This window comes from Chaetodon auriga, chromosome 6 (assembly GCF_051107435.1).
Source record: "Chaetodon auriga isolate fChaAug3 chromosome 6, fChaAug3.hap1, whole genome shotgun sequence".
Taxonomy (NCBI): domain Eukaryota; kingdom Metazoa; phylum Chordata; class Actinopteri; order Chaetodontiformes; family Chaetodontidae; genus Chaetodon; species Chaetodon auriga.
In genome coordinates this window covers 9,525,185-9,540,163 of record NC_135079.1, presented here as the reverse complement: position 1 = coordinate 9,540,163, position 14,979 = coordinate 9,525,185, and the positions used below count along the sequence as shown (strand labels likewise).

The window sequence follows — 14,979 nt, the reverse complement described above, 5'->3', positions numbered from 1 at the left end:
TGAAAAAGTCAGTGCTGACATACCTCAACCTGCTCAATGACATTCCTGAGTGAGGAGGGACTATGATGTCATGTGTTGGTTTGGTTGAACCTGAGAGATGTGTTTGTCACCTAGAACAGAAGTTGACCCTTTTATTAGACATTCACTGAAATCCTTCCAGCAGGAGTAATTAAACAATGGTATATTATAGTAATTGCTTTAATAAGGGCCACAGTCATAACAAATGTGTCGGGATATTTGTGTATATGTGCTGTTGGAACTAACTTACCTACAAGCAGAGCTTACATGTTCTCTTTCCTCCAGCAGGGGGAGAGCTGAGCTGTGGGCTGCAGGAGGGAGAGGAGGAGAGGGGAGGAACAGTGGCAGGGGTGAGGAAACAAACGGGAAGCTTTCCAAATCTTGCACTGGTCTAACTGGCCGAGCATGGCTTCAGTCAAGCATTCGCCTCGTCCACACAGGCTGGGAGCTCTCAGGGTAAGTTAACAACGAGGAAAAGTTGGAATGCTTTGCAATTAGACTTTGGTATTTAGAGCTAATTTAAAACAGTTAACTGTGCATCTGCTCTTAGTAGATGTCTGTTTTTTGACTGGAAAAATGCCTTTCTGTGTTCCTGTGGATTACAGTTTTGACTGAACAGAATTTAGAAATTCATTTAACTCAGGGTGTGAAACAGAAGTTGGAGTGATGATGGTGGTATTGATGATTTTTGTCACGTTTCATTCAATATGCCATGATTATTGTGGCGCGCACCGGAAGATTTCCTGTTTGAAAACCTGTTAATGATTAGACTAACGTAAACTCTCAGGCTCAGTTAGACTCCAGTCATAAAACTGTTCGCTTGTTCTCCCAGTAAGTCTCTTATGTAGTTAATCCTTTATTCTAGTTTTCATGATTTTTTTCTTTTCACTGCATAGTTCTGCACTCTGCTGTAATGTGACGTGAGGACATGCTGAGATATAACACCATCTATGAGGACTTGTACAACTTCCTAAAATGTGATGGATCCTCCTCAAAGTCAAAATGGTACTGTCCGTCGCCCTCCCCCTCCACTCAGAACCAGACTTCCTAGTGCCTGTCCATCAGGTACGCAGGGCAGCGGACCCCCTCCTGTTCCCCCCAGGACTCGAGTACCCCTCAGCAAAAGGTTTTCCTGTGACATCCCCGAGTCTGCCTTCAAATTGAATCGTTCCAGGACAGAAATAGACAACCATGTGAGTGTCTCCCCCAGCAAAGACAAAGAGCTCCTTTAGAATTTAATGAAATGAATCAAATTAATCTTTTTCCACATCAGGATCCATGGACCATCAAACTTACAGACACGCCGCAAGGCAGCACCAAGAGTCTGACTTCCTTTTGTGCTGCAACTTCCAAGTAAGAGAGAGCATCGACACATGTTTACAGTAGTTTATTTTTCAGGATTATCATTAGGTCGCGTGAATGAGATAAATATGAAATACTGTATATAATGAATTTGAGGAGGTTTGTTAAAAATATCTCTCAACATAAATTTTTTCATGTGAGTAGCTTTTTTATTACTTTCACAGTTCAAATGATGATATTTCCCAAAATGTTCCAAAGAGGAACCGTTTTTCTTGTCTGTCTCTGGCAGGCTCATGTCACAGTACAGGCACACAGACAACGATCATAACTCAGGTGTGGTGTGGGGTCGAGTGCTGCAGATCCATCCTGCCCTGCTGCAGCAGGTGGAGGTGGTTGTCAGTGTGGCCTCTGAGTGGGACAGTCACCAGCTCCCCCTCCCCACCACCGGTAAGATTAACCCCAACGGTTACCAACACAGTAGCACAGTCACTGAAAATGGAAGTTCCAGTATGTCAAAACTGTACTCTCGTGCAGCACTTGATTAAATTTGTTTTGTTATATTCCACCACTGCATGTTGGTTACGCTCCACAGTATCTGAGGACTCTTCAGCTCAGCCATTAGTCACTGCACATGGTGGCAGAAGTGTGTGAACTCTGAACTCTGATCTTGTATTCAGTAAACAGGACAGTGCAGAGTCTCATAGATGAAATCTTCCGTCTGCTGGACCTCACTCCCAGCGCAGGTGGACGTTACGTTTTAAAACTGTGCGACTCTGAGGAGTTTCTCCTGAAGTAAGTCACTAATCCAGAAATTAACGTTTAACTCTGAGCCTTGAATTCTAGTCTGTGATCACACAGTGTGTGTTTCCATTGTCAGTTTGATGCCATTTCTCATATCTCTCCTCAGTGAAGAACTGCTGGGTGTCCATGAGACTATTCAGATGTGCTATAAGTTTAAGCTAGCGGTGCCCCTCCGACTGCTCAACTTTAACAGCCTCAAACACCGTCTGACCAGGGATGTAAGTCAGTTGAAACTCCTTCTCTGTTCCCACGTTCAGCATAGATCATTTACCAAGGGGTGGCCTGTCTTCAGTCTCGAGATGCTGTTCACTTTGTGCTCAACACCTGTGCTTGGCCCCCGGCCAGCCTGTTATCGTCAGGGCTGTAAAAACCTCCACCCTGAGTTCTTGACTTTGTTCTGTTTACACATCATGTCATGCCTGGTGACATTTAGCTGCAAGGATAAGAATAGAATAAAGGTGAGCCTAATGCGTCCTTTCATTTGTAGTCATGAAAAGCCAGTTCATGCCACTTAAAGATTCTTCTACGTGTTTAGTATAAATTCTGTATGAGAAGTCTGTTTATTCAAAAACACCACACAATAGATGTATAGCAGGCAGTATTTCAACCCATGTTTCCTCTCTGAGGGGGAGGACGACCGAGCCCCATGCCAGCTGTACCATCTCCTGCGTAACGTCAGTGTCTTCAACACCAGCAGGTACGACGACGAGCAGTCCTCCATCCCACATCAGTTTCAACGACAACCGTTCAGTGGGTCATGTTTCAACCGGCGTCTGTTTGTAGAAAACATTAGGAAAGGTAGCTGTGCTTGGTGGTTTCCTTCTACTTTGTCGTGTGTGTGTGTGTGTTTCACCTTTCCTCTCGTCTCAGGTTGAGTCTGCACAATGTGCTCAGCAGCTACAGCAGACAGGCGACAGAGCTGATGAGATGTAAGGTCAGTCAAGACAAGATAACCCCCGGAGAAGATGTGTCTCTCACACACATATCCAGCCGTATTTGACTGTGATTCTTTGCATTTTGTTTTTAACTTGCAAACATGTACAGTGTGAGGTTCACCTCAGGGTAATTCAGATAGATCAGCAGTTGTGACGTATCTTTATCCGACTTCCTGACATTTCTCTTTGTGTCTGCAGTCTGCGATTAACGTGAATGCGCTCGTGGTCTGTGCTCGCACCATCAGCAATCTCCTGTGTGGGCTCTCGTGTCTGGAGTTGGAGGACACTATTGGCCGGCTCAATCGGATCGCTCCCAAAGCTCTGGTAGGACATCACATACGTCTGTCCAAGTGTTGTGACACTGCAGTGCACCAAAAAAGTCTTTGATCAACAGTACAAAGCTGCCTCTCTTTTTTGCAGAGTCATGATGACATCTCTGAGTGTGAAACTGGTGAGTAGCTGTAACTGAACTGGAATGCCATTGTTGTGTGTTTGTCTATTTAAAGACATTTTGCCTCCAGTTTCATAACCAAGCCTGGGATATTGTGGCTGTATGATAAGAGACTAGGCCACAGGTCGTGTACACTGCGCCTATTGTGTCTAAATAAAACAGCAGGCATTAAAGGGAGATTTCGTCATGTTTTATGTGGATATCTAATCAGTGTGGATGATAAATGTAGTCAATTGAAGCAATGGATTCCTCAGTTTGTGCTATGTTGGCAGAGAAAGCTCTTTGTGTGCATCTGCAGTGACGTAGTCGGTGTCATGGAAGAACTTCTGGCTATTTCAGATTAGACTTGTTCTCTTTGCTTGGCTTCCAAACTAGCCACGTTTCCAACGATCGCCCCTAAACTTGAGTGCAGAAGGTGTGATGGAGGACAATACTTTTTATAGTGTTTTGACTGACTCGGATATTCAGGCATATTTATTTGAGCCAGAGGAAATGCAGCGAGGAGAGGCTTCGGCTGCATTAGCTTTATAAGAGGATACAGCCAGCGGGGACCATCCAGAACCTGAACTGCCGAGAGCAAACAGCGACTGGTGGTGCCTTTGCTCAGATTGCCCTCTGATGGCAACAGTTGCAGTTGCAGTTTTTGTCGCATGCTGTCGCTGACGCCAACCCAGAGAGCCTGTGTGCGCATTACTATGCATGAAAGTTGTGCTTCACACTTGGACAGAGGTGAGCTGGAAAAGTTCTTCAGGATCCCGAAGATAAACTGGAAAAGACAACCAAGACCAGCAAGGCTGAGAGGGCAGAAGAGCACTGAGTGAGTATTTTTATTTTGCCAGCAGAGTAACAGCTGTAGGTTGAGGTGGGCGTGGGCGTCAGAAGCTCAGTGCATCCTGGTACATGTAGGCACTGCCGGCCCGGCTCTACAAGCAGGAGAGCTCAGCTTTCCTGGTCACTACAGCACACACTGAGGAATTTATTGCTTCCATTGACAACCATCAACACTGACTGGACATCACACGTCTGCTTATAGCAGCATTGCAGTGTGTTATAACCCATTTATTAAATGTTTGTATACCGCTTATCGGCTTGTCTAAACTGGTGTTTGTTCCCTGCACTGTAGCCATGATCATGCTGCACGGGGCGCTGCTAAAAGTGCTGCAGATCTTTTTTGACAACTTCCTGTCCGACTTCAGAGGTGAGCAGGTAACCAGCAGACCACAAACACGAGATGTGGAGGACAGCGCTGAAATCTTCCAGTTCAATATCGCTGCTCTCTACCAACTACAGCTCGGCTGGATGACCAAGTACGTGTGCATTTACAGTCGCAGACAGACACACACTCACTGTGATGCTCGTGTGTGCAGATAGAAATTGACCACATCCATAAGAAGACCACTGAGATTTATCGTTTTCTCTGTTTTTAGTTATGAGTGCTTCTCCGTTTCCTGTGATTTGACATACGGCACAACAAAGATCTGTGACACTGGTATTTCTGAAAATATCAGCACCGCCTTGTCAATTGGGAACAAGATCCAGTGTAACCGCATGTAAGAATCTCCTAGACTCGATGTTATTTTACCATATTTAACTTCCTCTTTCCTTGTTGACACAAGACCTCCATTGTCCAGTGTGAGAAATGATCTGTGAGTTCATTTTAATACAGACACAGTTTGATACAGTTTTTTGACCGTATGTGCACTGTTTTGATTTTAGGATGGTGTTCCCTGTTCCAGTAAATCAGCTACCATATGAGTGCATGTTGACATTTCGCCTCAAGGGCTCCAAACGAGGCAAGAACGCCGAGCTTTTAGGCTGGGCTGTATTACCCCTTTACAGCGACAAGTAGGTGTTTGCACAACATTTATGCCATCTCGTAAAGATTTTGACTAAATGCTAATACAGGAGGAGCAGAGAAAGTGGAGGGAGGTACGCTCCTGTAACAACAAGCTCAGCGTTGAACGAGCACCAAATGTTTCTATGTTTCATATTTTGAGAGACAGACGATTGGAGGGTGTATGAGACCCTGAAGTCTGAACTGCCGCAGGGCTCCGTTTGTAAAATTGGTGGAATAGCCCTTTAACTGATTCTTTATCAGCATGCGTCTACAGATCTTTCAGGGCAACCAGTTTTCTCCAGTTTTATCGTCTCTGTATTTGCTACCATATGCCCTTTGACTGTCATGAAGACTCTAAACTAAAGAAAACTTTTTCTTATTAGTCAGAAACTCCTGTCAGATGTGTTGCTTCTGTCTTATCTGATTAAAGGCGGATTTAATTTGCATATCAATGAATTGTACTTCTGCTAGGTGCTACATTTTTATTATTACTTCCAATCTAAAACAGTACTTCATGTACATTTTCCATTCTATTTTGTGACCATTTCCTGAGCTCAGCGCTGTAATTGGTGAAATGTAATAAATTTCCCTTTTTTGTGTAGGACTCTGTTGACGGGGACCGTTCTTCTCAGTATGTCCACGCTGGCTGAGCCGCCTGCTCCTCCGTCTCCCGCCCTGTTTGACAGCCACAGGCAAGCCGTCGGGGTCATACTGCAGGTCAGTATCACTGGACAACTCAGATGATCTAAACCCAAACGACACCACATTACCTGCTCAGCCATTCATCCTCCCATCGTTCTCCAGCTCCAGTTTCAAGATCAGTTTGAGTGGAAGTATCAGAGGCCCATCGCGCTTCCCGGTTCAGTCATATTTACTCAGCCCTGTGAGGAACTGCAAAAGAAAATGCTGGACGTCTCCAAGAAGCACTGCCTCTGCTTGTGAGTGACAACAGACATTCTATCATGAACCACTGTACATGTATATGTGGCGTATTTTGGCACATAATAATATTTTCATTTCTAAAAGCACATTTCTGATCACTTTTCTTTTCTGCTGTCCCTAAACACATCCCTAACGTTATCCATCCCTCCTCAGTCTGACCCAAAATGAGAAGGCTTTCCTCTGGAGCAAGCGTTACTGTAGTGACAAAGGAAGTACTTTCCTCCACCTGCTGCTGGGTGGAGCCCCCCGGTGGCAGCCTGAAGACCTGACAGAAATCTACACTGTTGTAGAGCACTGGCCCCTCTATCTACCTGAGGAGGCGCTCTTCCTGCTCAGTGACAGGTAAATATGGACACAGTCATCATGCAAAGCTTCACACAAAGAGACCACACACAGCACACAGAGAAAGGCTTGATTTGTGGTTGTTTGTTTGGTTGTGTTTCAGTTCATAGCTACAGTACGTCCTGCAGCCGTGGAAGTGAAAGTAGTCATACCACAGTACAATAATACTCTGTTACAAGTGAAGATCCTGCATTTAAATTTTTAAGTAGTACTACATAAGTATTAGCATCAAAATATACTTGAAGTAACAGAAAACCATGGCTCATTTCAGAATCTTAGGTATTATATTACTGGATTATGATTTGATTATTGGAATTAAATTGTTAATTAGTAAGCATCATTAATGTTGCACATGGTACAGAGGGGCTAATTTCAGCTACTTTAAATACTTCTGGGTATCTGGTAATCCATAATAATAATAACTATTATTATTGTTAAATTTTTATATATGTTGAATATAGCATCATTTATCAGTAAGGTTTAACTGTCAATTAAACCTGTCAAATAAAGCTAGTGGAGTATAAAGTCAAATATTTGTCTCCAAAATGTGGTCCTGTATTAAGTAGCATGAAATGGAAATACCCTTAAACTTGTACTTAAATACATCACTTGAGTAACTGTACTTTCCACCACTGGTGCTGATTCGATATGCTCATTGATTTCCATATGATTTGTTAAAACACAGAAGCCTCAGTTTGTGCAGTACTCTACGCTACGTGTTTCCCTCTGGCTGTTTCTGTCCTCCGCTGACTGTGGAACCGACAAACAAATAAAAGGTCGAAAGGGTTTAAAGCGATTAACAGTAAAAACTCAACAACACAAACTCACTGAAAAGGACTTTGGTTTTCAGAGTGGATGCATTTTTTGTGTTTATACACACTTTAGCCAGCTGTCAAACACAGCACTCAAGCTCTTGTAATAGCTGACATTTAAACACTCTCGTCATGTCTGTGATGTTGTCTGGATCAACAGTCAGTTCTGTTGCGGTCTGAATCATTGTCCATTAGTCACGTTTGGTGACTCGATACGTTTTTTTCAGTTTTCATGATCAGACTGTGCGGAGGGCTGCAGTTCACTTCTTTGAGCAGATACCAGACGGAGAGCTGGAGCTGTTTCTGCCACAGTTGGTCCAGGTACAGAAACACATTAACACCGCTGACTATCACACCAACGTTTCACTGGTTTGAGCCATCAGATTCTACGTATGAGAACAGGTGACGCACTCTGTAGCTTCCTCCGTGGTTGTTAGTTTGATCGTCCTATCCTTCAGGCTCTGAGGAGTGAGTGGGAGCTGGATGGACCTCTGGTGATGCTGCTGTTGGAGAGATCACTGAAGAACATAGAGATTGCCCACCAACTCTACTGGTGAGCAGCAGAGTCAGACATCAAGCTGAGGGAATGTAGCTTTGGATGACTACTAACACTGTAATGTTGCAATGGGAGTGACTGTAAGCTAACGCCGCTTTAGGCAAAATGCATTGATATCTTTGCTTTTATATTCATCTATGTGATGTGATGCTCAGTCTATTCCTCTGCAGCACGTACAGTGAACTTCAGCTTTTATTAATGTTCTACATGCTGGCAGGCTGCTGCAGGATGCCCACAGTGACCCCTACTACCAGAGCTGGTTCAGTAAGGTTCAGGCTGCCCTGCGGCACTGCTGTGGCCGAGCGCTGAGGCAGGAGCTGGAGCATGAAACCCGCCTGGTGTCTGTGCTCACAGAAGTGGCCGAGGCGGTTCGCACTGCTGAGAAGTCTCGACGTAAGGTGGGTTCACAGACCTCTTATCTACCCATTCATTCATTTACTCACTCACTGGCGCGTGTTCCTCTGTTGTTATGACTCATTTAGAAACGGAACATATTTTGTTTGTCCTTTCATCCTGTGTGTTTCTCTGCAGAATGTTTTGAAGAAAGAGAAGCTGAAGATTGACGACTTTTTCGGAGATGGGATCAGCTGCCGTCTGCCCCTGGATCCTGCAGTGTGTGTAAAAGCAGTGGACTTGGATGTAAGAACATTTATATCTTTACTGTAATTTAATATGCACACGCTTCAATAGCAGAGTGTTTACTCCTCTCATATGTTTCTTGCAGGCCTGTAAGTTTTACAACTCCAATGCTGCTCCTCTGGGGATCTCATTCATCTGCTCTGACCCTCTGGCCAAGAATGTCAGTGTCATCTGCAAGGTTGGTAATAACGTGTTTCCTTACCGATCCACATTGGGCCTCATGTAAGAACATTTTCATGTTCTTAACTTAATATTCTCAACACAACTTGTCATAAATCGCTGGTTTCAGCCTCGTGAATGTCACCCGTTCATGAGGAAGTTCATTAGTGCAATCAACTGCCCTGAAATTGCGTCATAAGGCCACCTGTTCTGCTGCGTTTGTAGGAAGCTTTCATTCACAAAAATGTCACCGAGGAGTACAAAGAAGACGTTCACACTGCAGAGCTTCTTATCCTGCTCTCAGAAATCAGCAGAGGAAAGCATAGCTAATTATAGTAATTATGTCAGTGTTAGTAGTTGTATCAGAAAATATTAATAGTACAACTGCCGATGATGTTGTTATGAGAGCAGCTGCTAGTGTCACAGACAAAAAGAGGGAATGATGTGACGTGAAGTTAGATGCTGGAAAGCGTCTTCTAAATCAAAATGATCCATGACTAATATGAGAGGCGTTCATGTGACAATCACTGAGATTTTGGTGGGATAATATTACAGCCTGGAGAAGTTGTGTTGCCAAGTCGTGTCCAATAAAAATCTGAAAATTTATATTTGACACAGTTTTGGGACGGTGAGGATGGTTAAATGATTAAAACCTCCATTTAGTCGATGTCCCCTCAGTGCTGCGTGACAGGGGAGAATGCTGATGTAACCATCTTTTCCCAAATACCGCTCGATTTTGAGTTTGTTTTGCAGCCTAGAAAAACATAAGTGACCCCAGATCATTACTGAACCGCAGCAGTGCAACTAGGCTGTGAATGTTTTGGACCCTCTCAGTGGTTAGATTGATTATTTGTCAGTCCATGATATGTGCAGCTGAAACTCAGTGATCAGATTCCTATAGTGCCAACCCTGGATGAACCCTCTGTTTCTGTTTCATTAAGTATCTATTAAAGCAGCACACCTGTTAATTTCAGCTTGTTATAAAACACCAACCTGTCTCTAATTAAATCCTTTACTGGTTAATGGTGATTTCTTCTATTTTTATTGAACTTTTGCTCACAGTTGTCTTTGTCTCTCTCTGCCCTTCCAGTTCTGGTTGAACCGTTGTGCAGCATTTTGTTTTTTTGTTTTGCAAACCCTTCATACAATTATTTATTTGTAAAGAGGACTTTCTAAAATTCAAAAGCACGGCAGACCATTCAGAAACATACAGTAGTTCTCTCAACCATCTGACTATACATATACTGTATATAGTACGAGAGAAGGGATGAATGCCACAGATTCTCTTAAACTGCTCATATGTGTCACGGAGGAATGCATCTGTTCGTATGAGCGCTTCTTGCATGAGGCTTGTTGTCTTATATTTTTGTTTTGCTTCAAGAGGAAATCAGAGTTCATAGCTAGTTACAGAGCAGCTTGCACAAACATCTTGCTGAATTAAAAAGCAACCTTTTTAGTACCCCCCGTTGTCATTACTCAGTTCAATGTGCCGTTCAGACAGGAGATAACCTTCGTCAGGACATGCTGGTGCTGCAGATAGTCCGTGTGATGGACAGGGTCTGGCTCCAGGAAGGCCTGGACCTGCAAATGATCACCTACAGGTGTCTCTCTACGGGCAGAGCTCAGGGTCAGTGTCTGTTTTTTAATGCACATTAACAGCTCCTTTTGTCTTGTATTTCTGTGGCTGTGAATTCATGTTTTTCATATATCTGTTCTGTGTGGTTGTCAGGTCTGGTGGAAGTGGTTCCAGAGGCAGTGACCCTCGGGAAGATTCAGCAGGAGTGGGGTCTGGGCGGCACCCTTCGAGAAGACACGCTGGAGAAATGGTTCCACATGTGGAACAAAACTAAGGAGGACTATGAGAAGGTCAGGACCACTACAAAATGTTTGGTAACGTAACCATTATGCTTTACTGTACACCTGAAAATTCCCATATAACTCTCTCCTGCGGTGCGTGCGCAGGCTGTGATGAACTTCATCCACTCGTGCGCAGGGTGGTGCGTGGCCACCTTCATCCTGGGGATCTGTGACCGCCACAATGACAACATCATGTTGAAACACACTGGGCACATGTTTCACATCGACTTTGGCAAGATTATGGGCAATGCACAGAAGTTTGGAAGCTTTAAAAGGCAAGTGACTTAAAAGGCAGGCAGCATTTTGGAAGTGAAAGGATTTTTGTTTGAACAAAAATCTTCCCCCGCTCTTTTTCACAATACAGGGACCGATCACCGTTCATCTTCACATCAGAGATGCAGCACTTCATCACAGGCGGGGGGCAGAAGCCTCAGCGCTTGCATCGCTTTGTGGAGCTCTGCTGTGAAGCTTACAACATAATCAGAAAGCGCTCTGCACTGATACTCAGCTTGCTGGAGCTGGTAAGACCTTTACTGAATAACACCAACACCATAATAAGCCTCTGCAGGAAGCGATAAACAGACAATTTTGCTCATGCTAATAATATGAAGTTACTTATGCTAATAACTGGCAGTAACAAGTGGGATTCATCGACACACCTGAGTAAGAGCAGATTTGGATGGTTAAGAACATTTGCTGCATCTGAAGATGACTTCTCTTATTTTATAAATAGATAAAATACCTTTTCATTCATGGTGTACATGTGTTTTCCAGATGCTACAAGCAGGAATGCCAGAACTGAAGGACTCTAATGACCTGCAGTATGTCCAGAACAACCTCAGACCTCATGACACAGACCTGGAGGCCACGTCCTACTTCACAAAGTAATTCAATGCACAACACACACCGCCTTCAAAACATCCCAGATTTTATTTCTGCGGTTACACGAATCTGATCCCTATATTAATGGTTTGTTTGATGTAGGAAGATCAAGGAAAGCACGGGCTGTGTTGCAGTCAAGTTTAACTTCCTGACACACAGCATGGCTCAGGGGAAGAAACAGGAACCACTAACCCGGAACGGCATCCCCGCTCCCAGCACCAACATCCAAGAGGCTGTCATCCAGGGATACACCATCAGGGGAAGAGATGTGGTGAGGCTGGGCTGTGTGTTGCTCTTTGCGCTGTAGTAACTCAGATGAAATGCCACTGAGAAATTTCGCCTGATGCACCACAGAGGAGCCAGGGGAGCTGATGAAACACCTGGAACTGACAGCGGGTTCACACATATTTGTTCTGGGAGGAATAACCCCTGGCGCTCTGCGTGTGTGTGTGTGCGCGCGTGTGTGTGTGTGTGTGTGCGTGTGTATTAGTCATGTTGAGAGGACATAGATGTGTTTATGCAGCCACATTGTGGGGACTCTTCCTTATTTGTTCCTTTTGGGGACAAAAATTAAGTCCCCATAATGTAAATCATTAACCTTTTGGGTCAAGATTTGGTTGAATGCAAAGGTAAAGTTAGGTTTACGTTAAGGTTACGGTGTTAAGGTTAGGCAAGTAGTTATGGTTATGGTTAGATTAAGTCTTCAGGAAATGAATGTTAGCCTATGTAACGTCCCCAGAAGTGATGAAGACACAACTGCATCTGTGTGTGTGTGTGTGTGTGTGTGTGTGTGTTTGGTCTGCTGTCACTTATGGCCTCCAAGGCAGCAGCGCTGTGTTTAGAGTCTTTCGCTCGCTCTCCAGAGTCGAGTGAAGACTGTTACTGGTGTTTGTTGGCATTTCACTGCTCTTTGATCAGAATAGGCTTCCTGAAAGTGTTTGAAGGCACAGAGGAAGTGCCCTGTCAGTCAGCAGAAGCACAGAGATTTGCCCAGTTTGTCAGATTCAGCCTGTAGCAGAATTAGCGGCAACGACAAGTATCATACATTCAGGCATTTATATAAAGATATTAGAAATAAAGGGTTTCCCAATAGATCAGGAAATGCAGCATGTTGGAACTCTTCATTTTCTTTATGGGCTTGTTTTGTTTGCACAGCATAAACATACAAAATTCACTATTTCATTGCCTTTTATCCAGACAGACTTTTAGAGCTATAATAATCGGATGCTTTACAGATTCTTGAAGGCAAACACTCCCTTGTGCTGCCGTCTTTCAAGAGATTTTAAGACAGCAGGCCAGTTTACCAAAGAGCGCTCACAGAGTTGGTGGGAATCAGCTGTTTAAGAATGTGAACGAGCGTCAGCTTGGATTCTGAGGTTTCCACAGTCTCTCCTCACTAACTCACCCTGCACCCTAATGGAAAAGTGTATCTTGTTTGATTTGCAGATCTATGACCTGAGAGTAACCATTCATGATGGTTTTCTGAACAGTGAGAAGACATTCGGGCAGTTTGAGCTGATCCACAAGCAGCTGCAGAAATACTTCATTGAATCCATGCTGCCAGAGTGAGTGAAGAAATAGCATTTTATTATTTTGAAGCGCTGCTTCTTTTTCCACAATGATGACATAATTCGACATGTCTTCGCTCCTTCTCCCTTATAGGTTTCCCAGCTGGTATAAGTTGTCGTTCACTCCAGGGAAAAGGATGTCTCAGCTGAACAAATACCTAAAGCAGCTTTTTGAGGGACCATGCAAGGGAGTAAGTTCCTCTTGCCACTGCTTGGCTTCTCTCAGTGATCTCTTTCTCTCATTGATCTGGCTCTAATTTGCAATCCTGCCCCACTCTGCAGAATGAATTTGTGTGCAGCTTGTTCCTGGATGGCCCCAATATAGTCCAAGAAAGTGTGGCGACAGGTAATTTTCTGCTATTAAATGATAAGTGGGTGCAGTAAAAACCACATATATATATATATATATATATATATCTGAGATTTCAGGGGGAAAAAAAACATCATGCTAAAGTTAATATTCAGAATGCAAGGATTGATTCTGTCTTATGGAAATACTGATAATAGTCCTAATACAGTGTAGGATGCATTCTGCTGTGACTTATTGGCACTGATCTGCTGCAGGAGCCCGTCCTCAGATCCAGCTCTACATTTCTTACTCCCACTCTAAGCTCTCGGTCTTGGTAAAACATCTGAAGAACATTGTGAGTTTCCTCGCTCCTTTTATTGTATTGTTTGAAGCATTTAACAAGACGAAAACACATGAAGTAAATGTGTTTTCTCTTAAAAATCCCTTTTCTCCTTTCAACAGAAGCAGGCCAACGGCTCCAACCCCGACGCCTACGTGGTCACGCGTCTGAGACCAGACCCTCGGCAGCGCTCCAAGAAGAAGACAAAGGTGGTCCGCAATAATGACAACCCCACCTTCAATGAGCTGGTACGACTTCCATCCTTCCTTTTGTTCTATCGATTCAGAGTCACAACATCCTTTGGTTTTCCATTCGATTCCTGGGCAGGTTTAAGAAAGTAACGCTCTCATGTAAGGACAAAACATGCTTCTCTGTACAAATGTAAGTATGGCGAAGTAATCTAGTGCAGATACTTCTTCAGCTTAGATGTAGTTTTGTATATAGTGACAATGCCAAGTCATCATCTTCTATCCCCAGACCTTTGATTCGGATAAGGAGAAAGAAACGCACATGTAATATGTTTTAAACGTTAGTCATATTCGTAACATTTTTGTATTTTCAGATACATTTTTATTATGATCTAATAATGTGGATTTCTTTCCTGTGTTGTACCTCTAGTCCCTCTTAAGATGAAGTGCTATCACTCAAAGCTTTAAACTCTAACTTTGTGTAATGTTCACTTTTCATGTGTGCCCTGCCTGAGGCATCGCTCTCCCTGCTGTGCGAGTCTCTTTGAGTGTTGAACCCTGCAGACTCTGACCAGTAGCTTCACACATACTTAGCAGCTTCTTACTTGCAGTATGCTGCCAAGTGAAACCTTAAAAGAGGCACATGAGAGGAAACAAAAGCATAAAGTCCCTCATTCAGATAAAAGCCAAACTATACAAAAGACATATCCTCAAATTACTGGATGTTCTGAATCCAGAGCTGTTGGATGACTCAAATGTGTGCCTCTTATTTACAGATGGAGTACAATTCTGTCCCACTGCTGTATGGGATGGTGCTGGAAGTGACCGTGAAGAGCAAGAAGACTTTTGTGGCTGCAACCAACATTAGACTGGAGGAGGAACTGCTTGACAAGGAGACCTGGTTTCTCCTCGGGAACTGTGCAATCTGACCTCAGAGACAGCTGCACTGTGGTTCGGCTGCCAGCAGGGGGTGCAACCACACAGAGGGAAGGACTCACTCCAAAGACGTCTCAGGCTGAATGAGTGAGACAAAGAAAATCCCCTGTGCAGAGGAAGTGTGC

The 14,979-nt window shown here is 43.8% G+C and overlaps 1 protein-coding gene across 1 annotated transcript; it reads left to right on the top strand.

Moving 5' to 3' along the window:
- Window positions 1–416: 416 nt before the first annotated feature.
- On the top strand, window positions 417–14,929 carry pik3c2g (phosphatidylinositol-4-phosphate 3-kinase catalytic subunit type 2 gamma). Its single transcript, XM_076732096.1, has 33 exons — window positions 417–474; window positions 915–1,211; window positions 1,292–1,371; window positions 1,610–1,767; window positions 1,998–2,112; window positions 2,228–2,339; window positions 2,748–2,818; window positions 2,992–3,055; window positions 3,255–3,380; window positions 3,477–3,507; window positions 4,631–4,814; window positions 4,935–5,057; window positions 5,224–5,352; window positions 5,947–6,061; window positions 6,149–6,282; window positions 6,440–6,628; window positions 7,668–7,761; window positions 7,899–7,993; window positions 8,214–8,394; window positions 8,528–8,635; window positions 8,721–8,813; window positions 10,292–10,421; window positions 10,524–10,660; window positions 10,757–10,926; window positions 11,016–11,172; window positions 11,426–11,535; window positions 11,636–11,804; window positions 12,980–13,098; window positions 13,196–13,292; window positions 13,384–13,447; window positions 13,666–13,745; window positions 13,853–13,978; window positions 14,695–14,929. The coding sequence occupies exons 2-33, from the start codon at window positions 999–1,001 to the stop codon at window positions 14,845–14,847; spliced, it is 3,927 nt and encodes a 1,308-aa protein (XP_076588211.1). The 5' UTR covers window positions 417–474; window positions 915–998; the 3' UTR covers window positions 14,848–14,929.
- The last annotated feature ends 50 nt before the right edge of the window (window positions 14,930–14,979 follow it).

Excerpts from the sequence above, each read along its gene's own strand:
- pik3c2g (XM_076732096.1), top strand. The coding sequence starts at position 999 with ATGGATCCTCCTCAAAGTCAAAATGGTACTGTCCGTCGCCCTCCCCCT. Across the intron at positions 6,629-7,667 it reads CTCTTCCTGCTCAGTGACAG|TTTTCATGATCAGACTGTGC; the intron begins GTAAATATGGAC and ends CGTTTTTTTCAG. Across the intron at positions 10,422-10,523 it reads CTCTACGGGCAGAGCTCAGG|GTCTGGTGGAAGTGGTTCCA; the intron begins GTCAGTGTCTGT and ends TGTGGTTGTCAG.